General features: G+C 43.1%; 1 protein-coding gene across 3 annotated transcripts in view; it reads right to left on the bottom strand.

Moving 5' to 3' along the window:
- The window catches only part of jade2 (jade family PHD finger 2), a 71,534-nt gene that overhangs the window by 24,681 nt on the left and 18,889 nt on the right, over positions 1 to 27,964 (bottom strand). For all 3 annotated transcript variants that reach the window (XM_077224805.1, XM_077224804.1, XM_077224806.1), the window contains exons 5-9: positions 27,356 to 27,528; positions 25,388 to 25,599; positions 16,560 to 16,727; positions 7,226 to 7,342; positions 2,305 to 2,787 (exon numbers count right to left, since the gene is read on the bottom strand). In XM_077224805.1, the coding sequence (XP_077080920.1) occupies positions 2,305 to 2,787; positions 7,226 to 7,342; positions 16,560 to 16,727; positions 25,388 to 25,599; positions 27,356 to 27,528 (1,153 nt within the window). The remainder of the gene's footprint in view (positions 1 to 2,304; positions 2,788 to 7,225; positions 7,343 to 16,559; positions 16,728 to 25,387; positions 25,600 to 27,355; positions 27,529 to 27,964) is intronic.

Raw genomic sequence — 27,964 nt, 5'->3', positions numbered from 1 at the left:
AATGGAAATAATGACACATGTCTATAAATGAAGATGGATATTTTTATACAAAGATGTAAAAGTATTTTGCCACAATGAATTCTAAAACCCATATCAAACGTAAATTGCCATCACTTCTGACGAGTGTGCAACATTTAAAGAGTCATATGTTAGGCTCTCAAAAATGTGATTTTTCAAAGAATAGTAATAATAATTGATTGATATTGTGACATATATCGTTATTATGCAATTAGGGGTGTGTGATATGGACAAATACTTATTTCACAATATAAGATATTTTATTTCACGATAACGATATCTCCAAATAGTACTTTTGTGTTATTTGATCTCATTTCTGTTATTTAAAAATAAGCAAAAAGAAGCAAATTACAAACAATAGGACAAATACAATATAACAAAAAATATGGATTAAACAAATTAAGTTTTTAAGGTACATAAATTTAAATATTCTTATCAAAGCTAAAAAAAAAGTTATTCAGTCAAGAGCGGTAAGTCATTTTCTCTTTTGAGTTATTCACATTCATGACAAACAGCAGCAGGTTTATTAGGCCGCCGTCACTTTAAGACTAAACGCACGGATCCAATATACTGATGCACATCCGATTTACACACGGTTTTACTTTCACTTGAGACATAACCGACTGTTTACATGAATACTCCATACGATGGACATTCTCACATAGTTGCGTGTTTATTCGACCATTCAAGCGCAATAAGATGTGAAAGAGAACTGAGTTCACGATCGAATGCGGAGAGACGAGGCTTTCTGCGCTTACGCTGTGTGTCAGTCAGTTCTTTCACTGCTTAACACTGCTTAACACTTTTTAACATCTCTTTATATTCTCATTCATGCATTTCATCACTCTGAAGTGTCAATAGTGCTATATATTTACGTAAGGCGACCAGGGGTGTGAAGTAACGAATCACAAATACTCAAGTTACTGTAATTAAGTAGTCTATTTTAGAAATGGTACTTTTTGAGTAGTTTAAAAATTGTGTCATTTTTCTTTTACTTGAGTACATTTTAAGAGATGTATCGGTACTTTTACTCCGCTATTTTCCTTCCGGTTGTGGTTATTACTCGTTACATGCTTGTTTTAAAAAAAAATTTTTATCCATCAACGTGATTGGATCGAGCAATCGGTCTCGTGACTGTCGTCAAATCAAATTCTGCATAGAAAACATTCCCCGCTAGTCTATCTGCTGTTACTCGTGGCTGCTGTGGAAGTGCATTCTTCAAGCATCAATTCAATCGAGATATCAGCGTCTTCCTCTAATATGCTAATGTAAATTTCACATTTCTGCTTACTTAATGATCTTTATATAGGCTAGCCAGGAGGACCAGATTCAGTATGCAGTGCACCGTATGACCCATGGCGTTAACTTGAACTGCGTTTCTGTCAATGCGTGACTACAGCTCGTTAATAAACAACGTTTTTTGATTGATCCATTTCATATAATCCGCCTTCATTTAGCAAGTGCACTTGTGCGAAAACATTTTTCAAGTTCAAAATTTTTGTTGTTGTTGTGGATGCTGCTGATAAAACAGCTTCGCGAGACTACAAAGAGACATGCATTTGTTTTTGTGTGTATTTCTTTTGTAAAAGTTTCCCCGGATATACTTCCCTACTTAAAGCAGTAGTGCAGATACTAGGCCTACATTCAGCAGCATCAAGATTACAAACTAATATATGATGATGAGCACTGAATACAGAAATTTTCTTTCTTAACACACCAGCTCGAAATTCAATATTAACTCATAGTCAGTCTAATGGTGCACAGGTTATTGTGAGTTTCTAAAGGTTTTTGAATATTGATATTTATGTGATTGGCCAGACTAGAGTCTGGTTTTTCCAGCTCGCAAGCCAACGGCGAGTTGCTAGACAACACTGGCTGCAAAATTACATTTGCTGCCGCTAGGGTGCGTCTAGATTTCTAGGCTATCCACACACCGAAAAGACACATTTATATGCAAACACCATATAAAAGTGAATTTTGCATCCGATGACCCCTTTAATAAACAATTAAAATGTATTTAATATATCTGACACATTCATAATCATCATTTTTGCCGGTTCTTTGTGACAGCTGTTAGGTGCGATATTGGTAGCGTCACCCTCTGGTTACATGAGCACGCCACCAACGCATCAGCACCGAAAACATGGGGATTTCTTTTTTGGGACAATAATTTCGCACAACCTATTCGATATTCTATAATTAAATCAACTAATCAAAAATTGTGACTCAATTTTCTGGAAACATTTTTGAAACGATCATTATAGATTATTGAGATGCTACACTCACCCGCTCCAGATCCTGACGCAAGTGAGTGAAGAGCTTGAGTCGTCGATACAGAACGTCCTGCTCCTGCTGGGCCAGATTGTCCACCTCGTCCCTCTTCAGGACCACCAGCGGCTGGTTCAAGTTGGCCTTTCGTCGCAGCTTCCAGTACTGGAAGAGGAAGTCCACGTGAGCATCCGGCAGTGAAAGGCTTTCCGCAACATCCTTGGGATCCACTAATCTGTAGAACTCGTCTTCAAGCTCTTGCAGCTTCTGCTTGCGGTGGCTGGCTTTCTCCCGTTCGGCTTGCTCCTGCTTCAGACGGTCCGCAAGCATCCCGGGAAGATCCAGGCGCGGTTCTGCACTCGCGCCGCTGTTCGAGCTGTGCTCCAGACAAAAAGATTTAAAGCGCACCTCGTCGTTCTCTGCCAGAGTGGTGCGCATCTCTAGTCCATTGTCAAACGCACAGGTCACGTGGAAGGCCACGGCGCAGGACGGCATGGAGCACTGTGGGAACAGAACGGCATGTGTTTCATGCATCATTCACTCACGCTCGTGTCCTTCCAAAACAGGAACACAAAAGTAAAGATTCAGGGACCACAGCTTTTGAGCTTCCATAAAAATATCACTACAGTTAAGGCCATTGCACACTGAGTCACGTTTTTTCGTGTTCGTCAGCCTAAAAATTCGTCACGCATAGAAACCTTGCACACTGAGTCCGATGCGTATTTATTAAACCTTTGCGGAAAAAAACACAAAAAATACTAAATGGATTCGTAAAGCAGTGTGGATGATTTTGTTGCCCTCTGTCTTCTTAAAAGGAGAAAAAGAAAGAGGAAATATTGGGTCCATCCAATCCTAAGATTTCGCCGAGAGTTTCAGCTCCTTATCAAGAAGTTGCAAAATTATCCCGAGCGATTCAAAATTTACCTCAGAATGTCAGTGGAACAGTTTGATGCTTTGCTAGCGATACTGGAGCCACATATTAAAAAGAAGAACACCAATTTCCGTGAACAGAATGGCAGTATGTCTAAGGTATGGACATGGACACACACACACGGCCAGCGGAAGCGCTGGGCAGACAGAACAACTGTATACACAATATATTTTGTACCCAAATAATAAATACTTGTCAGACGCAATTCTGGATTTTGTCGTTCGCTTGTACGGTGGCTCTGAATTGTCAAAAAACCTCTCAATAAGCTGGCTGTGGATGCGAAAAATGCAGAAAATCGAACACGATCCGAATTTTTTTATTACGGACGAAAGTTTCGTAGACAGTGTGCAAGCGTGATTGACATAACAGGAGGTCGAATTTTTTTTTTTACGTGCGAAAATTTTGCATGCGAATTTCGGACTCAGTGTGCAATGGCCTTTAGGGCTGAACGATTAATCGAAATCGAATTAAAATTTGAAACGTTGCGATAAGCTAATCGCAAAAGGCTGCGATGTGGGTGCGATATGAAAAATATGTCCCAGAGTCAAAATGTCTTTAATAATGCTTGAAATTTATATTAGTTAGGCTAGTTGTTTTTATTGTATTTTTAAACCGTAGGCAAAAGTTCCTTGTGTAAGTGTTATTTAGCCTGTCATTTTTTGTTAATGCTATCCAGCTACAATGAAATATTTTGCAATAAAATAAATGTTGATGATATCCAAGTTTTTTTTTACCTTATTGGAATCAAATTAGGAATTGATAAAAATTGTAATCGATAAGGAGAATCGAAACCTTTAAAATTCAAACGGTACTGAACCACACTGCAGTACTCCCTAATTAAGTCGAGAGAACAGATTTCAACCATTATTTGTGAATTAAAAAAAAAAAAAAATTTTAAATTTAAAAGTTTATGAATCAGACGGATCTGATCCTTGGGTTCAGTGTTTGGTACATGGCTTTTAATGGTGAGACTTTTGTTTTTGTAATCAGGCTCTCAAAAATGATATTTAGATTTATCGGCCAATATATTGGTTATCAGCTTTTAAATATAAAATAATTATCGGTTATCGGTATCGGCCAAAATTGCATATTGGTGAATCCCTAAAAATCAGTCATAATAAATCAATGTAATTCCTTATGTTTTTCGTATCAGTATTCATTGATCATTATTCATTTCAAATATAGTTTCTGATTGTTATATACACATAAAAACTATTATGTTATTTATGATTAACTTATTTTATCATTAATTACGTGAGGCAAAAGAAGTGAGAATAAAGAATAAACAAATTAACGCATTTCAAAACTTCTGCTCACGTATTTGAAGGCTGCTATTGGATCATTAAGGGAAAAGTCAAGTCACCTTCATTTATATAGCGCTTTTAACAATAAAGATTGTTTCAAAGCAGCTTTACAGTTTTTCTTTTTCAGAAAACATAATATTGTGCGACTGCACATTACTTTACAGGGAGATTTAGACCTACGAGCTACATTCTACCTTAAGAACAAACTGTGCAACCGAATAAAGCACAGCAAAGCTAACCTTTAATAATAATACCAGCTGACTGTGCTCTAACATGTATCTACTGTACCTAATATGTATCCAAATTAATCGATATTGAATCAAGATTGGAATCAAATCACAAGAATTGAAATCATGAAATTTGTGTCAAGCAATAATTGTCACTGTGCCGTGTAAACAGTAACATGGTGTCACTAAACCTAGTAAAATTATGTTTAGTTACCAAATGTTTTGACAATAACAATACATATATTGTGATGTTAAAAAAAAACTCCCCCCAAAATTCTCACTCCAAGCTAAACTCAAAACTTGCCCGCCCTGAATAAAGTAAATAGCTAATTACAAACTAGCTAGTAGCTATTAGAGATGCGCGGATGGGCTATTATTTCATCCGCAACCGCATCACAAAACTCATCATCCGTCCGCCACCCATCCGCACCAACGATTTTGACCAATTTTCAAAACCGCACCCGCCCCCCATCCGCTGATTGGGCAATACAAGGCGCTGCTGATGACAGCCGTGAGACCGCCCGCCCGAATTTAATAAAAATATTTTTTTCCGTCACGTCATCCGCGGAGTCCGCGGCTGTAACTGCCAACCCCGCATCTCTAGTAGCAATTTCTATGATACTTTTATGGTGAAACTTAAAGGGTTACTTCAGGATTTAGCATTAAGATTTGTATTAGTAGAAAACCAGTAGTATTTTCGAATTACCGTGCTTCCCCCCCTCATTTCCCCCTGATATGAGAGATTTATGTATTTTTAGTCTGGAAAAAATCCTCCGATGACGCAAAAATCGTCATTTTGCGTCATCGGAGGATTTTTGGGCCAGAGGCTTAAAACTACAACCAGTACTAGTAGCTAGTTCCGCATGTTTTCACTACGCCCATATGGGGCGGGATCTCACTCACAGAAAGTAAGATATTGTCAGCCATCTTTCTGTAGAAGCTAAGCTAACAGGCTCTTGCTCTGTGTATAAAGTTTGTATAGTGGGCTAATCACGATAGCGGAAGGTAACGTTAGTTTAGAAGTTGAAATGACAGAAGGGGATTTCGAAGATCAGTTGCGCGAATCTGATGCTCGCGGCTACCTGTACGAGCCGCAATACAGCGATGAACAGTTGCGGGAGATGGAGGAACAAGATGCGGCCGGAGCAGCTGCTGCAGCAGGGGAGCAAGACCTGACTCGAGCCCGGCCAGACTCCAGCTGGGGCGGACTGGAGCTGTCAGTGCTCACGCTGTGCGCCTATGGAAACAGATAGAGAGTCCTATTGCTGTCGCGAATTTCAACGATCCCATTTTCTTCTGGACGAGATAAATTGGAAACGCCAGCCAAAGCCCGCAGGGACAAACGGACGGCTTAGTGTAAAGTGAGTAACGTTATTTGGTTTGTTTTTCTTTTTTTTACCAAGACGTAATGTACAGAGTTTGGACACCCGGCATTATCACAATGTTCTTCCCTCGTAACGTTAGTCAGCTGAGCTATTGTTGTTATATTTACATCTATGATAGTATACTGTGTGCAAATAGTTAGCATTGCTAACGTTGTGCTTACTGTTTTTTAGACAATATCGCCTAACAGCCTATCGTCACTTTATGGAATGGTTCCAGCAAGGCGAGCGACTTGGTAAAGACTATCGTCTCGTTTTGCCCACCTGTGTTGTCCAGGACATCAGACGGAAATATCCAGCTCCTGACTGACAATACTGTGAATGAATATAAGGAAACAGCCGAAGCTCTGGAAGAGCTTTGAGTGTAAAAGTGTTAATATTAATTTTAAGTTAATATAAAAGTTATAACTCCCATCGGTTGTGGTTCTTTTTATAAACCTTTAAACCTTTACTGTTACTAGAGTATGTATTAGCCTAGAGAATGTGTGGAGAAATTTTTCGGATACTGCCGCCTGTAACCGGTAGGCGTGGTTTGGGAGTGGCCTGGCCTCGTAAGGGCAGCAAAGCAAGTGCATTCTGGGAGTTGTTGTCTTTCAGCCACATGAGTAAAAAATACATTTTCTGCCTTTTCTCAGTCTAGAATGCTTCAATTTAAAAAATAATTTCACATTTCTACTATATAAATGATCACTATTAAATACACATTCATGTTCCCAGAGCTGAAGTATCCCTTTAAAAGCATCAGTTTTCACAAATTCTCCTTTTGTGTACGATGCAAAACTGTTCTGGAACAACATTTAGATGGTGGACTATTCCTTTACTAGCTCTTCACATAAAGCTGGATATATAATAGATATATATAAGCATGTGCAGCTTTATCTGTAAACACAAAGTACACTCATGTAGGATGATATAAACTATAGAAAAAATCTCATGATTGATTGCTTGCTCTAATTAAATGAGAACATGGAACATTAAGATGTTACAAACATTAACATTTTCTGTTTTGAAATAGCCTAATGTGTATTATGAAAAAAGCGCTATAGAAATAAATTTGAGTGGTCTTTATGAAGTCTCTTCTGCCTGGTGTCTCACCTGTATGCATGTGCCTGTGTGTTCCCGGCACAGGCTGCAGTACAAGGCCCATCGGCTGGCTGGGATGTGGGACACTTTAGTGATAGGCTCCATCTTCTCAGGGCAGCCAATGCTCACCTGTGTGGACATGCAAACAACACAAGTCAGAAAACAATACGTAAACCATAAGTAATCTTATTATGCATCAGCATAAATGTCATAAATTGGTGTTTGTCTGGAAAACAAAGTTTGATTTTGTAATTAATTTCTTGGATTACACTTTATTTCGATAGTCCACTTTAGACATTCTACTAACTATTAGTAACGATCTCAGTTATTTCACTGTAACCTTGTTCCCTGAGAAAGCGGAACGAGATGCTGCGCTGCTCAGCGCATTGGGAAAGTCTTTAATCGTGACCAGCTGTGAATATTGTGTGTAACACGTCGATAGAATTGACCCGGAGGTAATATAGCCTCGGTCGATGACGTCATCGGCGCGCACCCGCAACACAAGGCTATAAATAAATGAGCCGCAGTTGCATCGTCAGGATATTTTGTCTGGAGAGCAGTCCTGGGACATCTTCAGCACGGCAAAGTAGCGCAGCATCTCGTTCCGCTTTCTCAGGGAACAAGGTTACAGTGAAGTAACCGAGATCATTCCGTTTCGAAAGCTACAATCGATGCTGCGCTGCTCAGTGCATTGGGAACGAGAATACCCACGCCGCCGTGCTTGAACATGTCTGGACCCCCACGGTTGTGCATGTGCTCACAAGAACGCAAGAAGGCCTCAGACACTAGCCTGTGATGTTGACTCAAGGACATGAGAGCCCGGAGTGGCATGGACATCCAAACTATAAAACCTTATGAATGTGTGCGGAGAGGACCAACCTGCCGCATCACAAACCTGTTGTAAGGGGGCACCCCTCGCCAAAGCACTAGAAGAGGCGACCCCCTTGGTAGAGTGAGCTCTTAGACCTATAGGCGAAGCTTGACCGCACGCCTCATAAGCCAAAGCAATTGCATCCCTGACCCAATGAGACATGGTCTGCTTGGTGGCAGCTCCTCCTCTGTTACTACCACCATAACAGACGAATAGTTGCTCTGACTTACGCCACTGGCTAGTGCGGTGGATGTAAGCCTGAAGAGCACGGACTGGACACAGTCTATGAGATTCCTCCGGCGTTGTAAACCGTGGAGGACAGAAGGCTTCAAGAATGACCGGATGTACAGCCGAAACTGGAACCTTAGGCAGGTAATCAGGATGAGGATGCGAAATCACTTTCACCATTCCTGGGGCAAAGTCTAAGCAGGATGGAGAGATAGAAAGAGCCTGCATATCCCCAATTCTCTTTAAGGAAGTTATTGCCATTAGAAAAAACATTTTTAGAGTCAGAAGTTTATCAGACGCTGATTCTATAGGTTCAAAGGGGGTTTCAACCAGACCCTCGAGGACTATAGCTAAATCCCATGAAGGGATCCTGGTTTTTACTGGAGGCCTCAGTCGCCTGGCCCCACGAAGGAAGCGAGAGAGCAGAGGGTGTCTCCCGAGCGGCGCCCCGTCAACTAAGGCGTGTCAAGCCGAAAGAGCGGCCACATAAACCTTAAGAGTGGCAGGGCATGTGCCTGTTGATAATTTCTCCTGCATGAAGTCCAGAACTGAAGCAACCTGGCAGTTGACTGGATCTACATTGTGTACAACACACCACCTTTCAAAAACACCCCATTTACTGGCATTACTTTGTCTAGTGGAGGAAGCCCTAGCACTCAGAATGGTCTCAATAACAGCAGGCGAAAGCCCAGTGTCCCTCAGTTGGTTCCCATCAGGGGCCAAACATGAAGATTCCACAGGTCGGGCCTGGGATGGAATATTGTGCCCTCCGCCTGAGACAGAAGGTCCCCTCCTCTCCGGGATCGCCCAAGGGGAGCCCGAGAACCACACTCTGTTCGGCCAACGTGGCGCTATCAGCAAGAGGCAAGACCCTTGTTGGCGAACTCCCGGGAGCAGAGAAACTGGAGGAAACGCATACAGGCGCATCTTGGGCCATGAGTGCGCCATCGCATCCAGACCAAACGGAGCTGGGTGACTCAGAGAGAAGTAGAGGGAACATTGCGCTGTCTGCTGGGAGGCGAAGAGGTCCACCTCCGCTTTGTAAAATTTTTTCCAAATCTGTTTCACTACTTCCGGGTGGAGTTTCCATTCCCCTGTCGGTAGTGTCTGTCTGGACAGTAAATCTGCTCCCACATTCAAGACTCGCCCTGGAATGTATACTGCCCTGAGTGACAGGAATTTCTCCTGGGCCCAGAGAAAAATCTGCCTCGCTATTCTGTTCAGATTGCGTGAGCGCAGACCTCCCTGGTTATTTATATAAGAGACTGCTGCTGTGTTGTCCACCCGCACTAGGACATGACAGCCCCTCAATTGATGGAGAAAATATTTCAGAGCCAGAAATACGGCCATCAGCTCGAGGCAATTGATGTGCCAATCGAGCTGATGACCTTCCCATTCCCCTAGAGCTGTACGGCCATCTAAGACCGCTCCCCAGCCCATCAGGGAGGCGTCCGTCGTTAGCAGTCTGCGACGACACGGCGCCCCTAGAGTGGGACCCAAGGCGAGGAACCGGGGTGTGACCCAAAGAGATAGTGTACGAAGCCTGCGGCGCATTACTTTTATGTGCCTTTGAGGATTGGCTCTTGGATGAAATCCTCTGGCTTTTAGCCACAACTGAAATGGTCTCATGTGCAACAGCCCCAGAGGAATCACCGTGGATGCTGACATTTTTTGGTACTGACGAACAGTGAGTTTTTGGCCTAGCCTGACTTTGCTCATGGTCTGCCGAATGGTCTCGATTAGAGCAGGAGACATTTGTGCCCGCATCGTGACCGAATCCCAAACAATCCCGAGATAAGTCGTTCTCTGGGCAGGAGAAAGAACACTTTTCTTGGTGTTGAGTCTCAACTCTAGAGCAACTAGATGAGCTAACACGATGTCTCTGTGTTGGAGCGCCATCTCTCGCGATTGTGCTAGTATCAACCAATCCTCAATGTAATTCAAAATGCGAATGCCCTGGAGTTGTAAAGGAGCCAGTGCTGCATCCATGCATTTTGTGTATGTGCGGGGTGACAAGGCCAGGCCGAATGGAGGAACCCGAAACTGGTACGCTTCGCCCCCGAAAGCGAACCTCAGGAATTTCCTGTGTTGTGGCAATATTTCTATGTGAAAATAAGCGTCCTTCAGATCGATCGTGACGAACCAATCGTGATGTTGAATTTGCGTCACGACCGTCTTGACGGTTAACATCTTGAACTTCAGCGCTTTGACTGTACGGTTTAGGCCTCGAAGATCTAAGATTGGACGCACCCCCCCATCCTTTTTGGGAACCAGGAAGTATCTGCTGTAATAGCCTGACTCTCTCTCTGGAAGAGGAACATGTTCTATGGCCTCTTTGCTCAGAAGGGTTTGCAGCTCTTGTGACAGTACATGCATTAACTCCGGTTTCACGGAAGTGAAAACCACACTGTTGAAACGTGGAGGACGACGAATAAATTGGATTCTGTATCCTATCTGTACTGTGCTTAATACCCACACAGAAATGCCTGGCAGAAGTTTCCTGCCAGACTTTCTGAGAGTGGTACTAATTTTAATACTTCCTTTTGAGGGGATGTTGGATGTTCCGTGTCCTGAATGACGGCAGAAAACAACGGAACATCCAACATTTCGCTGGAAACCGCTGCCCCCCTGAAGCAAGAGAGGTGGCGGGGATGGAGAGGTTTTGTGAGGGTAACGGGAAGGGGCGAAAAGATCTTGCACGCGCCCCATCCCGTGGGGGGCTACCCCCACCAGATTGGGCGCCAGACCATCAGGACTTCTTCTTATTATTAATAATAGTCCTGAGGTCTGGTCTGGGAGTCTGCTGAGTGCGGCGAGCCTGTCCCCAGTCTCTACGAGGGGGAGCGCGACTCGCCACACTGCTTTTTAACCTCCCTGGGTTTTGAAGGACCGGGGCGGGGCTGGGTGGCCGACGGCCCCTCCCCTTGAGTACGGCGAGGAAGGAACTGAACATACGCCTCTTCATGTTTTTTTACATCCTTAAACCTGTTGACTACGGTGTTGACAGCATCGCCAAACAGGCCCGATGGTGAGACCGGAGAGTCTAAAAAAAACACACAATCTTTATCCCCGATACCAGTGATATTGAGCTACAGATGTCTCTCCGTGCTGACCAAAGCGGACATAGAACGACCGATGGCAGGGGCCGTTTGCTTGGTAGCACGAAGAGATAGATCTGTGGCTCTGCGTAGTTCAGAAAACACTTCCTCATCGATAGTACTGCCTGCACACAAGTCCTTCAACAGGTCAGCCTGGTACGCCTGTAACACTGCCATAGTGTGCAGCGCAGCATCAGCCTGACCTGCAGCTTGATAAGCTTTTCCCACGAGCGCTGATGTTGTTCTACACAGCTTCGTGGGGAGGGTAGGTTTCTTTAACGAAGATGCTGCGTCAGGCGAGAGATAGCTCGCGAGCGTCTCTTCAACCTGCGGCATCTCCGTATACCCCCGCGACTTCGTACCCACGATAGTCGAAAAAGTCGACGTCGAGGGTACAAAGATGCAAGAAGTATGCTCATCATGCCAGTCAAGCTGTAATCTGGCCACTGCGCGAGTAACCACCTCGAGCAATTCCTCGACAGATCTCTTTTCACGAGAGGAATGCTCAGAGGCTGGCTGCTCGCGGTCCGAAGACCCAAGAGATACATCATCCCCCTCGTGAACCGAAGAAGCACCGGAGCACGCTTCGAAATCACAAGAAGGGATGCGTGGATCTGGTGATGCAGCAAGCGAAACGGACCCGTCTCTTGCTCGTCATGCAGATCCATACGAGAACCCCACGATGGTAATGCGGGTGCGGACTGGAAATAGTTCAGACGGGAGCGAAGCATTTTAACAGTGAGCTGGTCACAATGCTCGCACCCGCCCTTCTCTATAGCCAGAACCGCTTGCTCTTCCCCCAAACAAACAAAACAGTAATCGTGTGTATCCAGCTCAGACATGGGACGGGAGCATGGAGGAACACAACGCTTACTATTTTGTTGGCTCATTTCTCCTCTTTTTTAACTTTCAAAAACTCTTTGATGTAGCGTGAGAGAAAAAGATTTTGAGAAATGAGAAATTCTCTGCACACTGCCTGACAAAACTAACTCCTAACAAAGATCTGAGAACAGATGAGAGATAGAGAGAGTGTTTGCGTTCACACATGCACAGAATGGTCTGAAGACAAAAGACCTAACGATGCACCTGCGGCTCATCTATTTATAGCCTTGTGTTGCGGGTGCGCGCCGATGACGTCATCGAACGAGGCTATATTACCTCCAGGTCAATTCTATCGACGTGTTACACACAATATTCACAGCTGGTCACGATTAAAGACTTTCCCAATGCGCTGAGCAGCGCAGCATCGATTGTAGCTTTCGAAAGGGAACTTTTCAACTACATGTCAACTAACTTTCATTAGACTATTAGCAGTGTTGGGAACGTTACTTTAAAAAGGTAATTAGTTATAGTTACTCACTACTTGTTCCAAAAAAGTAACTGAGTTAGTAACTGAATTACTCTATAATAAAAGTAACTCGTTACCAGGGAAAGTAACTGTTTGCGTTACTGTTAAAAAAAAGTTGCTATATGTCAAAGAATTTGGTTGATCAGTTTTCACAAGTCAGTTGAAATGAGTAGAATAAACAGGTGTTTGTACATAACTTCGATATTTATTGCACGTCGACAGACAGCAAGAGGTTTATCCAAGTATTATCTTTGTAAGATAAGTAAACCATTACACCATATAAAGTGCATTAAACTCTAGCAAATTAAATCAAACTCTCTCAACCTGAGACAACTGGTCAAGTAAACAACCTGTACTTCCAAGTGTTTTGTTCACAACAAAAGTAAACTTTTAAACAACAAAAAAGTGTGTTTAGCTCTGTAGTCTTATTCTTAATTAAATAAATCAAACTCCCAATGTCAGACAACTGGTCTGGTAGACATTCTGTACTTCAAGGATTTTCTTCAAAAGTAAAGAGTTAAATAATATAAAGTGTGTTTGCAGTAACTGTAGCAAATGAAATAAATCAAACTCTAACAACGCCATGCGTTGCCATTTAATCCGCTATTAAATAAGAGATCTAGCGCTAAAATGTGTTGTTTTTTATCTTTTCTATCGCCGTTGTGGAGACTCTCTATTCATTCCGGTGAAATCACAAAATAAAATGCACACAAACGTGTCCCTGATTGATATAGACTGTAACCACTGATGAACATATTCAGTTTTGATGAGAGAAAAAAAACTATACGAGTGCGGATTAGAACCCGTAACCTCTGACACGCTTGGCAAAAGATCTACCGCTAGACCGTTTAAGAGCTCAAACAAGACATGCGGATTGATGGATTTATTTACGGGTTGAGCAGAGAGGTTGCACAGTTTGACAAGTTTGTACCCAGCACTTCTGAAAATGCACTTCTGAATGCCAGCACATATCAAACCAAACTGACGCCCGTGGTAACGCACCGCATTCAACGTTCAGTAACATTAACAGCTTTGTAACGACGGGAAAAGTAATTAGTTAGATTACTGAAAAATAACGTTGTTACCTAACGCCGTTCTTTTAAACGGCGTTATTCCAAACACTGACTATTAGTAGAGTCTTGTAGACTGTCATTAGACTGTTAAGTTATGGCTAGGTGTTATGGTTCGGGTTAAGAGAATAAGTTGAAAAGTTACTTATAGTCAGTAGAGTGTCTGTTGGGGGACCATCACAATAAAGTGTCAGCAGATATTTATCAGACAGTCTACTAATCCTCTAATGACAGTTAGTTGACATGTAGCTGCAAAGTTACTTATAGTTAGTAGAATGTCTAAAGTGGACTATTGAAATAAAGTGTTACCTTTTCTTGTTATGTTTTGGCAAGTTTTTCATTCATAAATGCAGATGGTTTAAATCTAAACCCAACAATAATGATTTTATACATAAATGGGAAAACGACCCAATTATCGTATTGATATGGTCAAAGGCAGTAGCGATATCTCTGACTATCGTCTTTCGGCACAACTCTATATTAGCACACTAGCCGCACACAATTTAATTTCAATGCAAGAGGGCAAACGATCTACAACAGACACAATGAGCCTGAGAGAAAGCTTCTCTATGCTGCGACACTTTCCTGTCAGATTCAAGCTCAATTCCTTAAAAATAAAATAAAAAAGGCGAGTCTCACGAAGCCTATCAAGGAATTAAGCTTTGCATTGAAACACAACAGTACAGTATTTCCCACAATCCTCTCTAACGTGTTAGATGAAATTAGCATAAATTGGGAATAGAATCGACTTCACTCCATCTGGAAGATGTGGAAACTCATGTGTTCATTCAGTTTATTCATCAGCTTTTTATGTGAGTTCAGTGAGCCTCTTCACTCACTTTTGTGGCTTTCCACATCCTCATTGTTCGGCTATTGTTACTGCCTCGCTCTTCGATTTCTGTACATTTTATTGTAACACCCATGTTGGTCAGGCTTTTCAAAAATCCCTCTTTGAGTCCTTATCTTCTTGTCAATCCTTCTTTTGTCCTCCTCTGGATATTTAGCAGCCTTTTGCATGTAAAATAGAGCGCTAAATGTGTTACGCCTTTACAGAAACATCTTGCCCTCAACCTGACCAAACAACTTCCAGCTCGAAAGCTGTCCTTTCAATCACATGAGAAGACAAAGAGGAAATATTTCAATTAGACGTCATCCATTATTGCGTGCTAATCACAATTTTCCTTTGTCGTCTTCCAGATGAATATGAGTGAACATGTTCTGTAGCACTGGACAAAAGTGAGCTGATTGTGAAAGGTGAGATGTTTATGATTTCCTTTCTGCTTTAAATACTTTACGGCATCTCCTGTGAGGCAAAATTCAATCAAAAGTGAATTTCAACTCAACTAGGGCTACAGAAAATGAATAAAGTAATCAATCACCATTGAATTTGCTGACTTTACACATCAAACTTTAAAAAAAGTGAGGCAAAAAGTTGTGGTTTCGGATGATTCACTGTCGAAACATCCCTAATATGAAACACCACTTATAACCGGGGGTGTAAATCGGACAGTTCATCACGATAAAATATGATATCGATTCTCTCAGCCAGCGATACGATATTTGCCAGAAAAAAATTCTGCGATACGATTCGATTCAGGGCTATATCGATATTCACTATTTAGATATTATGTGCCAAGTTTACACAACCATTTTTATTAACTCACAAATGCAACCAAAATATATAACATGAACGTTTAATTAAACTCTTTGAAAATTGCACACCCTCTCCCATTTACAACATTTACAACAGAAAAGTTAATTTGCAAAAACAAATAACTATCAAACTGCAGCTGGGTTGATTTGATTAAGTAATAATAACTATTATAAAAATACAGGTTACTTCCTAAATTAAAAGTTCATTCAAACAGTATGGTGAGTAAACAAAAATGCGAGCTTTGGCAGAAATGTGTAGACGGACATTACGTAAGGAATAAATAAGTTGAATGTGTGACATCGATGCATCGTATCGTGACTGTACGTTCACACCGCCGCCGACTTGAGCTTCCAAAGTTACTGGAAGTCATTCATTTTCAATGGAAGCTGGCTTCCCTCAGCTGCAAGGAGCGTCAAATCCATCGGCGTCGCGTTTTGGGCAACCAGAGCGTCAATCAGAAAGTTGAAAGTAGCTCAACTTTATGGTAATGAGCTATGACGCGGTTCAGCGGCAAGCAGCAGCAAAAGCCAGCAACTAATCAGAATATAGACGTCCTTCGCGCTGGCTGATTCCGCAGAAACATACAATGTAAACTTTCGTTCCTACCAAAACATTAGTTCCGAGAAAATGGAGGAGAAGCTAATCATCACCGTTGCTGGGTTTCCTATCATTTATGATATGACGTTGTTTGCATATAGATAACGGTCCTGGAGGGTGTCATGAACCCAAAATCTCCAAGTCCGACGTCTTCTCCGCAAACACAATACAGCAGCACCAAACAACAACAACTTCGCGATGATCCAATGATACACATTTGAGGATGAGCACAACATTTCTTGGAAATATTTACGAACGCTCGTTTTAAGCGGGAATGCAATTCATTTGCTCACGGTAACACCGATTTGACCAATTGCACTAAGGCAAATAATAATTATAATTCTTTCTTTTTTTCAACCAAATGTGACCAAAACGGTTATAAAAATGCTGTCATTATAAAAGGTTTCTAGTGTCAATATATTGATGTATTGTAACACCCCTGCTTATACCCACGATCCCCAGACTAGCTTCATTTGATACCTCAGGGATCCATAAGGCACAGCTGACGTGGACCCACTTGGTTCCACTGCGAGTGGGTTTGAGAGCTCCTCCTCGTCTGGGACAGAGCAAACATTTGGCCTGCACTCCGAGAGCACAGGTCCGGCACAGCCAGTTCCCCTGCGGCACTTTCAGGATCCCGTAACACGCCTGCAGGAGGAAACAGCACTTTCTCAACACTAGCAATAATGTGCACAGATCAGGGGTGTGTTTCCCGAAAGCATCGTTAGCCAACAATATTCGCAAGTTCTGTCGTTATCAGCAGTTCAACGAGTCTGTGTTTCCCGAAACCATCGTTTTAACGAATATTCGCAAACAGCGTCTCAGAGTTGTGTGTTTGAGCGACAGATCTCGAGCTGTGGTTAGAAGAGTTTCTTGTTGGACTCAATAAATCCTGATCTTGAGCAAAATAAGCAAGCGGACATTCAGTGCAATCTGTGTCTTTTATTTAGATTACAAACTTTCTTTTAGTTTGTCAAGAGATTTAAAGTGTAGTTTTTGAAGAGTGCGCATGTGTGAACGAGCTCTAGTGTATAAGAACGAGACTATGATTGAATCTGGAAATAAAGCAAAATAACTGAGAAAAATGAGAAATAGTCCTCAGATAAAATCAGATCCAAAGCATGCACATCCACAGCTAAACAATATGTTGTTCAAATTGGGTGCTCAACAAGGAAATAAAAAAAAAAGTAAAAGAAGTCGGCGCACCATGGCTCCAAAAATGTGAAGAATTGAATGGTAGTCACACACAGGTGGTCGCGTCTCGAGCACGTAGGCTGATGAAGACTCCTGTGTGTGAGTCTACTATTCAATTCTTCACATTTTTGGAGCCATGGTGCGCCGACTTTATTTCCTTTACAAATAATTTCCTTTATTTCCGACATTAAAAGTAGTTATTATTCCAACACCGATGTGACATCATTAACCAACGTGGTTGAATGACCAATTTGCGACAATACGGTTTCGGGAAACAGTCGTGACTATAGTTGATTTCTTCAACGATGTATCGTACTCTGATAGTGAAGCAGCGAGTTACAGCGATGTACGGGAAACACACTCCAGAACGATCAATTTCTCCACTCGTGTTAATTATGTGAACGTGCTCCTCCTGAACTTTGTTAATAAAACATCATAAAGAGAGTTGGCAGAACCGAGAAAGCGTGAAGGAGTGTATGAACTAATAAGATAGCAAAGATACGTTGGTGCAGTCCCATATAGCGCTTTAGATGTTAAAATTAATTAAAAAGTTTAAGTAAAAAAAAACTAATTCAAGTATATTAATTGAAAATTTTTAGTGTAAAGCATGGCAAGACATATTCACAAGTAGTACCTATAAAATATTCACAAAATTAGAATTTTAAAATCAAGAGAACTTTATGCAGGTTTGGAAAAACGTCCCGGGTTACGTATGTAACCCTAGTTCCCCGAAGGGACGGACGCTGCGTGTAATCGCAGTGGGAACGCCCCCCAGCGTAACGCGTCTGAAGCATGAATGAAATCAGTCAATGGAGAGATGGAGCGTCACAGCAAGTGACGTCACCGACCAGGAAGCTATAAATAACCCTTGAATACACAAGCCGCCAGCTTCTAAAGTTACTGAAGCAAGCGACCCAAGGGGATGCCGGGAGTATGGCAGGACACGCAGCGTCCGTCCCTTCGGGGAACTAGGGTTACATACATAACCCGGGACGTTCCCCTTAAGGGACTACCGCTGCGTGTAATCGCAGTGGGAAGGCAATACCCACATCCCCATACGAACAAGTCCCCGTCGTGTGTGACTAGGAGACACAAGCCGAAGAGAGAACCTGAGCCTCGGGAGTGGAGCTAAAATCAAGATAATAAAACCTGACGAAAGTGTGCGGTGAGGACCAGCCTGCCACATCACAAACGTCCTGAAGAGAAGCCCCTGAAAGAAGAGCTCTAGAGGCAGCCATACTCCTGGTAGAATGGGCCCTTACAGCCAAAGGTGAAGGCTGACCGGCCGAAACGTAAGCAAGTGAGATGGGCTCGACCACCCACTTGCTCAACCTTTGCTTAGACGCCGGACACCCCTTCTTAGGTGACCCAAAACAAACAACTGTTCTGATTTCCTCCACAGGGCAGCTCTGTGGACATAAGCATCTAAAGCCCTAACGGGACACAGCAAATTCAGTTTCTCCTGGTCTGACGTCAAAAAAGGCGGAGGACAGAAGGCCTGCAGTACTATAGGTCTAACGGAAGTGGTTGGCACCTTAGGAACATACCCTGGTCTCGGACAGAGAAAAGCCTTAACCATACCAGGAGCAAATTCCAGGCACGAAGGAGCCACCGAAAGTGCTTGAATATCTCCAATTCTTTTTAGAGACGAGATAGCGAGAAGAAGGATAGTCTTAAGTGTAAGAAACTTTTCCGAAACTTCATCGATGGGCTCGAAAGGAGCTAGGGAGAGGCCCTCTAAGACAATGGCCAGATCCCAAGATGGTACCCTCGTGCGAACTGCAGGCCTCAGCCTCAAGGTGCCACGAAGGAAGCAAGATATCAGTGGGTGTCTCCCGAGGGACCCTCCACTTGAAGGGGCGTGGTAATCAGCTAAGGCCGCCACATACACCTTCAGTGTGGAGTGGGATAACCCAGTGGAGAGACGGTCCTGCAGGAAATCCAGCACTGTACCAACCGGGCAGTTAACTGGGTCCTGCTGGCGCTCTCCACACCAAGAGGTGAAAAGTTTCCACCTCGCAGCATATAACCTCCTAGTGGCGGGAGCTCTGGATTGGAGGATGGTCTCAACGACCTCAGTCGAGAGACCAGAATCTATGAGCTGGGCCCCCTCAGAGGCCAAGCCCACAGCCTCCATAGTTCTGGGCGGGGGTGAAGGATCAACCCGTTCGCCTGAGAGAGTAGGTCTCCCCTGATCGGTATCTCCAGGGGAGAGCCGTCGAGGAGAGACACCAGGTCCGCAAACAATACTCGAGCCGGCCCGAACGGGGCAACTAGCAGAAGACTGAGACCGTCCCGGCGAACCCTCTACAGAACTCCCGGGAGCAGAGCTATCGGAGGAAAAGCGTACAGACGTGACCTCGGCCATGGATGTACCATCGCATCCAACCCCAATGGGGCTAGAGGGCTGAGAGAGAACCACAGAGGACAGTGTGATGTTTCTCGGGAAGCAAATAGGTCTACCTCGGCACGACCGAAATGTTCCCATAGGAGCTCCACCACCTCGGGGTGAAGACTCCACTCCCCGGGCCTCGGCCCCTGTCTTGACAGGAAGTCTGCCCCCTGATTTAAATACCCCGGGAGATAAATAGCTCTGAGAGAAAGAATTCTCCCCTGGGACCATAGGAGAATCTAGCGTGCTAGTTTGTTAAGAGGGCGAGAACGCAGACCCCCTGATGGTTGATATAAGAGACCACCGATGTGTTGTCTGTTCGGACAAGAACATGGTGGCCCCTTAGGTCTGGGAGGAAGTGTTTCAGAGCCTGAAACACTGCCATCATCTCTAGACAATTTATCTGCCATAGACGGTGATGGTCCTCTCATAGACCCCGAGCTGGGCGACCACTCATGATCGCTCCCCAACCCGTGAGAGAGGCATCTGTCGTTAGCATAACACGACGACAAGGAGCTCCCAACACAGGTCCTTGGGACAGAAAGCAAGGATCTTTCCACATAACCAGGGCGCGATGACACCGCCGCGAACTCACGATCATGCGAAAAGGATTTCCACTTGGGGAGAATCCCTTGGTTCTGAGCCACCACTGTAACGGTCTCATGTGCAGGAGGCCAAAAGGTATCACGTTGGACGCAGCCGCCATGAGACCTAACAGTCTCTGGAACTGTTTTACAGTGGATGAGTGGCCTAGCTTGACCTGATCTACTGCGGCGAGAATCGAAGCCACACGAGCAGGTGACAATCGTGCCTGCATCGTCGTCGAATCCCATACTACACCGAGAAAAGTGGTTCTCTGTAATGGAGAAAGAACACTCTTCTTGGCGTTGAGCCTCAACCCCAATCTCTTGATGTGAGCAAGAACAACATATCGATGCCGAATCGCCTGCTGTTCCGATTGAGCTAGAATTAACCAATCGTCTATATAGTTCAGAATACGGATGCCCTGCAGCCTGAGCGGAGCTACAGCTGCATCCATACACTTCGTGAACGTGCGGGGTGACAGTGCTAGGCCAAACGGAAGAACCCGATATTGGTACGCTTCACCCCCGAAAGCGAACCTCAGGAACTTCCTGTGTTGAGGAAGGATAGACACATGGAAGTAAGCGTGCTTTAGATCTATCGTGACAAACCAGTCCTCGGATCTGATTTGTGACATGATCTGCTTGAGAGTGAGCATTTTGAATTTGAGCATCGCTACAGTGCGATTTAAGAGACGTCGATCTAGAATGGGACGCAGCCCTCCATCTTTTTTTGGAACGATGAAGTACCGGCTGTAATATCCTAACTCCCTGCTGGGTAGAGGAACCCGTTCTATAGCCTCTTTTTGCAGCAGAGTTTTTACCTCCTGTTCTAGTACCAGAGCCTGCTCGGGGCCCACCACAGTAGGCAGAACCCTTCTGAACCAAGGTGGACGCGTTCTGAACTGAATAGTGTACCCGTTCTTTATAATATTCAGGACCCACTGAGAAACATTGGGAAGCATTTCCCATTCCGCCAGGAACTCTACTAAGGGAACCAGCCTCTCGAGGCTGGCCTCTGGATGAACATCCCGAGTGACAGACACAGCGCCCTGTAACATACTGGCAGGAAACAGCTGGTCTGAGCACTCCACAGCCCTCCTCTCCGTGACAGAGTGAAGAGCGTCACCAAAGAGGCCCGCAGGCGAAACGGGAGCATCTAAAAGGAGAGTCTTATCTTTTTCCTTTATAGAAGTCTGACTCAACCATAAGTGCCTTTCTGTGGCCACCATGGCTGCCATAGACCGACCGATAGATTTTGCGGTCTCTCTGGTGGCACGAAGAGTGAGATCAGCAGTCTGCCTGAGTTCGTTAATCATATCTGCCGAAATTTCTCCCCCCTCACATGTCGGCCTGATAAGCCTGCATAATAGCCCTAGTATGCAAACAAGCAGCCGCTTGCCCAGCCGCCGAGTAAGCCTTCCCCACCAGCACAGAAGTATTTTTTAGTGGTCTAGATGGAAGAGCCGGTGCTTTAAGTGAAGACGAGGAAGCAGGAGAGAGATAGCTCGCGAGCGTCTCCTCTGCCTTCGGTATCGTCACATAACCAGCAGATTTAGCACCAAAAATGTTACCATAAGCATTTGACTGATTCGTGTAAATTCTGCTAGAAACCGGTCTAACCCAGGTCTTTGAAACCTCAGCATGAAGGTCTGGGAAGAACGGTAAGCACCGGCGAGAAGGTTGAGGTGATGGAGACAGAAATCTATCATCTAGTTTATTTTTATTTCTAGACTGCTGTCTATCAGCTGGCCACTCGATACTGAGCTTTTCTACAGCGCGAGATAACACATCCATCAAACCTTCCTCATTCGCAGTAAAATGTGGCAAAATAGTGTCTTCTGACGCAAAACTTTCGACATCCAGCTCCTCAGAACTGGATAGTCTCAATTCAACATCGTCATGTGCCTCCACCCGGCCAGAAGTAACCGCCGCAGCGCGTGCTTCCAGAGCCGGGTGAGAGGCACTGGATCCCGCCGGAGAAAGCTGAGATAGGGCGGGGCCCGTCTCAACGTCGCCGGAGAGATCCATCTGCGAGCCCCAAGACAAGCGCCGCCGCTCTGTCTCAACAGAAGAGGGACCCGAGCCTCGGGGGGCTCGCAGCATACCGCTCTCCTCGAAGAGCGATCGCCGTGAGTGCAGAGTTCTCAGAGGAAAGCGCTCACAATGCACACAATCGACTCCCTCGAGAGCCGACTGGGCATGCTGCACTCCCAAACAAACACACACAGAGCGCTGCTGAAGTAACAGAAAGCTGGCGGCTTGTGTATTCAAGGGTTATTTATAGCTTCCTGGTCGGTGACTCTTAAGTTAGAAAATAAGAAGAAAAAAGCAATCTGACCCCTGGTGTCAGGTGGTGTTTCTCTGCATTCATGCACACAAAGGGACATAGGGAGGTTAACGCTTTTGACTAAAATTTTGAAAGAAATAATAATGATGTACATGGATAAATCTTGTATGCTAAAAATTAAAATAAAAAAAATTAAATAAAACTTGTATGCTAAACACTGCAACATCCTGTAAAAAAAGAAAAGAATTGTCGATCTTGATTTTATGGTGACTTTAATTCCCGCGCTCAAGCATTGGCAGTAGACTCAATAGAGACAAAGTGACACGCGTCATAAACAATGTCTAAAAGCTGCTATGTGACAAGGTGTACAAAAAAGCTAAAAAACCCAGAAATACGTTTTTATAAGCTGTTGACCCCAAAAAAATAGCGTTTAACAGTCCTTCCAGAAAAACGCAGAGTTTTTTTGTGATTGTTGCGGGCAAAAATCCTTGATTATGCGGCCCGTTTTCTTTAAAAATGCGATGGAATATGTGGGATATTTATGCAATTTTATGCGATGAAATTGCGGGCACTTGCAAAAATTGCGGGAGCTTGCAAAAACTGCGGTTTGATGAAAAAGAGAAAAAAAGTGATTCCCCCAACACCCTGTTCTCACTAGGCTACTACCTTAATGTAAAGAGTAATTTCTTATTACTTCCTTTGATAAGCAAGCATACTACATCATAGAAAGTGCTGGGAATATTTAATTTCTCATCTTGTTTTATTTCAGACTGTAACGAGTGTAAATAAGGTTTGGCCCCTTAAGAGCTCGCGCTCCCTGTTGAACTGTCTGCAGTGTTATATTGTACGTGCGCCTCGAACACCCCATGTGTGCGGGTCATTTCTGTTTGATGCTACTTCTTTTATCTTATTTTGTTTATTAAGTAATGATGTGACGGTAGAACGTGTGACAGACAGTTATACGAGTTCCGTTTGGGAATAAAGAGCGAGTTGTGAGATGCCAATCGCCTCCGTGAGTCTGTCTGGCCTCTGCAGTAACTTCAGCTGTGAGCTATCCCGTTCCCGTCGCGTAATTGCGTCACTTCATAACGTTCCCATGGAAACGGGGGGAAATGGCTGCTCTTGTGTGAAGCAAACGCAACATTTTTCAACTTTCTGCTAAGATATATGTGACTTTTTTGCAACGAAAATGCGAGGATTATGAAATCATGCAAGCCCCGCATATTTTTGCGGCAATTTATGAGGCGAAAGTGCGGCGTATTTGAAAAAATGCGGTCCCCGCATGAATATGCGGACTTTGGCAGATTATGCACTAAATCATGCAATCGCATAATCGCGTTTTTCTGGAGGGAGTGGTTTAAGGACACAAAAGTGGATTCAGGCTGGAATGAATGGGGTCCTGACACTAAGTGTGTAGTAAACATTTAGTCACTGGTAAGTCAAATATCCAAATGTCAAGTTTTATATATTATATTTCTGTAAGCTAAGCTATCCTGTCGCCTCCAGTGGGTGTAAGTTAGTTCTCAGAGTAATACGACACGCTGCGCTCTCTCTCAAATGCCTGTATCCACTTTTTTTCTGTCCTTAAATGCTCGTTTTTTGAGGTCGACAGTAGGGCTGGGCGATAAAACGATAATTAACGCGATATAATTTTTCTCGATATAACAATATCAAGAGTTCGATAAATGTTCGATAATGTTTATGTGCCAAAAGCGGAATGAAACTCGATTGAACCACGCGTCACACGGAGCATTTATCCGCTCGGCTCAAAGTCCAAACCGCAGCGCAGCGCGAGCTCACTAGAGCAGACCGGTTTACTCTGATCATCACTCTCACGAGATCCAGTGAGAACCGCTTGAATTCAGCGAAGAACACAAATGACCAGTTTAAACCAGTTTAAAGGCAGATGAAACAGCGCTGACAAACAGGAGAAACACTGCGCAACGATACAGTCAGAATCTGAATTGATACTGAATCCATTTACCATGGATTTACTGTAACGCTAGCCTAGTAATATTAACTGCACCATGAAATTTGGGATATACATATTTAATTGTATTATATTATTAATGTAGACAATGTTTTAAGGACTAATGGAATATAATTACAGTATTTAATAATGTATTTAGGCTACTGTTTTTCATAAATACCATAGAAACCATAAAGTTAAATTTTGCCATGATAGTGAGGTGCTATAGGCTATGCCTGGTTTTATCTGTGGTTATCATGATCTAAATGCATGATACTGGATGTCCAATGGTTAATTTTAATAAAAATCTTTTTGTTTTTTTACAGATGTTACTGTTTTTTTTTAATGAACATAAATTTAACATAGTAGTATTAGCTTGAGTTAGGATGCAGATTTACTGTAAACTCACTGTCAAATATGCGTTTTGAGACAAAACATGTAATATTAATATTGCAGCCTGCACTGCAAACTGTGCTGAAGATAGGCTACATGGCATCAAAGTCACTTTACACTAAACAATATCCCAATATCCATATCAATAATGATATGTTCTGACAATAAAGAGTAGTTTAAAACCACAATTAACGCTCTAACTTTCACTTAGGAGCAAAAATCTGCCTTTAAACTTGAAAGAAATAAAGATTTGACATTTATCGTGATAATTATCGATATCGACTAATATACAAAAAATTATCGTGATAATTTTTTTTGCCCATATAGCCCAGCCCTAGTCGACAGCTTATAAAAAAATGTTTCTGGGTATTTTAGCTTGTTTGCTGGACACCCTGTCACACAGCAGCTTTTAGACAATGTTTTGTTTTTTGTTCTGAAATGACAAGGGGGCAGCTTCTCGCAATGCAAAATTTTTTTTTGATGGAATACCTGGTGCACACAAACGTTGCACTTGTCGCAGAAAACCATCTCGTTGCTGTCCTCCCCCTCAGGCGAGCGGCACACGTCACAGACCACGTCCTCGTCGTACTCGATGCCCAGGCCCTCCTCCGTCTCGATGGCCCGCTGCATGTTCTGCTGACACCGGCTCTCCAGCTCCAGCACAACCTGCTCCATGGTGAGCTCGTCCAACTCCGGCAGCGCTGAGGACACACACACACAAAGGTGAAGAAGAGAAGAGGAGAGGAAAACACAGGAAACACACACAGGTGAAGCAGTGAAGAGAATCGGGTCCAGTGCTTTTTTCCAAAGATAGTTTCTGTCATTTACTGTAGTTTTCGTCACGCTGATGTAATTTTAAGTGTTTGTTTTTAAAATAAGTTTGTTTTTAGTTAGTTATTTGATGCTATAAAAACGGCGCTGTGGCGTATATGATTGGGGGGGGGGGGGGCGGGCGATCCCTTTTGTTAGATCATTTTAGTTATTAATAAAGCTACATTACTTTATTCTAATAGCCTATTAAAATTGTCATATGTACAAACTTGCATAAGCCAAGATTTAAAAAGGCTTAAAAGTATTGTTAGTTGATGTTAACTGTTGTGTAGTATAGTGTTAAACCGTTAATGTAAAGGCTACACAGTGATTCAGATACATTAAACATGGATAGACTAATCTAAAATATCATGCACCTTCTCAACTAATCCTAAACTAACTTTTCTTCGCGGTTCATAACACTGCATTAAGTTACATTTCTTTAATCATCCAACAGAACTGTCGAATACATTTCAGACACTTTATGACATGTTATGTTTTAGCTCCTTTCTTTATCCATGCAAAAAATGCGTGTCCTTGAATAAGCTGGGTTTTTACTTCCACTGCTCAGGTAATGTCAACGGACTTAACCATTTCAGAGCAGCCAAAATAACGATTTAAAATCAGTCTGAGGGATAGAAATGTTTCTTTAAACTTTCATTCGCACATGTAATCGTTTAATGCTTATATATTTTAAAGGGACAATGTGTAGTTTTTTAAGTATTTAATTATCTAAAATCAATATTTTTATTCATAAATATGCCCTCAATGGTGTACAAATACCTCTGCCAATGATCTGACTTATCTTCGTAAACGAAGAATGTATTATCTTTATATACATGGGACGGCTAGGTCCACGGAGGCTTCCATCACTGCCCCGGCAAGTTTAAAAGGCTGCACTGCACGGTTATTTATAATTGAGGACCATACTTATGTGGAGCCACAGGACCGGAGATTGCAAAAAACAAGGTTTAATGTCGGGATAGCTTTTTCCAGGTGGAAAAGCTTTCAAAAGAGACGCTGAACTTCCCTGCTTTCTTCCCAACAGGTAACGTTAAGTCAATGTTACGGTTTAAATTACAAGCTTCTTACAGGTCGCTTCTCTGCCTTTGGAAACTTTCAATTCTATCAAACATATGTTTGTTTGATGTGTCAAGTTGCAGTTTGTTTGAAATAACAAACCTGTTCACCCGAAGGAAAACTCGATGAAGTGCTTTTAGAAGACATCCTGTCATAGCTTTTTGGTACATAACGGCTACCGTAGTAGCAACAGGCATTTGGAAAAGTGAGTCGCTGTAGAGCACTATTCGTTTGATTGCAAAATACAATTTCACCACTAGATGGGAGAAATTCCTACACATTGTCCCTTCAAAGCATTGAATCGAATCGTGACTCATTCGATCCTTAGCATTTTAAATCAATTATTGACCAGAACAAATGATTCACGATTAAAAAATACATGTTTCAAGATTGTCAGGATTTGCATTCGATGCATTGAGAAAACGAGTGAATGGTTTCACCACTAATAGAAATACATGTGACTCCACTAATTCCAAAAAGAATTCCAAGTCTTAAATACCCGTTTGTTTCAAATTAACAAACTTGCATCATTAAAGAAAATTGATTCAGATAGTCAATAAATCCTACCAAGCTGTCTGAATTCAGTATTAACCAGTTCAAGCCAGGCCACATCCAGATCATCCAGATCATAGCGGCTCAGCGGCTCAGCGAGACCATGTGACTCTCCGAAGCCAAACTCTGACGGGCCCCGGGTTTGGATCGGTGAAAAGAATGGGATTCGATTGACCTCAGGAAGTACTCTGGGGGGAAAAACACATTTCAATGACCACACAACTACATGCATCAAGTATTCAAAGTTTCAGGTTCATGCTAAGCTCAAAGGACAGGATTTATTGCACATTGTGATTTGATTCCATATCAGGGTTAGAAAAAAGTACCTACAATTACGGGTGGGTACCAAACTCTGTACTTTTAATGGCACCGACCGAATTACGTCGGTGCTACCAAGTACCGATTCACATTTAGTCAATCGGTGCCAAATTTCGGTACCTTGGAACGCATCTGTACGCGCGAGTAAGACTATTTAAATACCAATCCTGCATGTTCTGCACGACTCCGTTTCATTTACCCCACACACACACATGGTGAAGCACGTCTGACACTCGCAGTGTATTTCAGCCTCTGCAGTCTCACTATATGAGAACATGAATGCATTTCCAGAGCCGCTCTGAGAGT

Source organism: Siphateles boraxobius, unplaced genomic scaffold (genome assembly GCF_051911475.1).
Source record: "Siphateles boraxobius isolate OS27281-9 unplaced genomic scaffold, OSU_SipBor_1 92, whole genome shotgun sequence".
In the NCBI taxonomy this organism is placed as follows: Eukaryota; Metazoa; Chordata; class Actinopteri; order Cypriniformes; family Leuciscidae; genus Siphateles; species Siphateles boraxobius.
The sequence above is the reverse complement of the archived record's forward strand: the minus strand, read 5'-3'. Positions and strand labels throughout refer to the sequence as shown.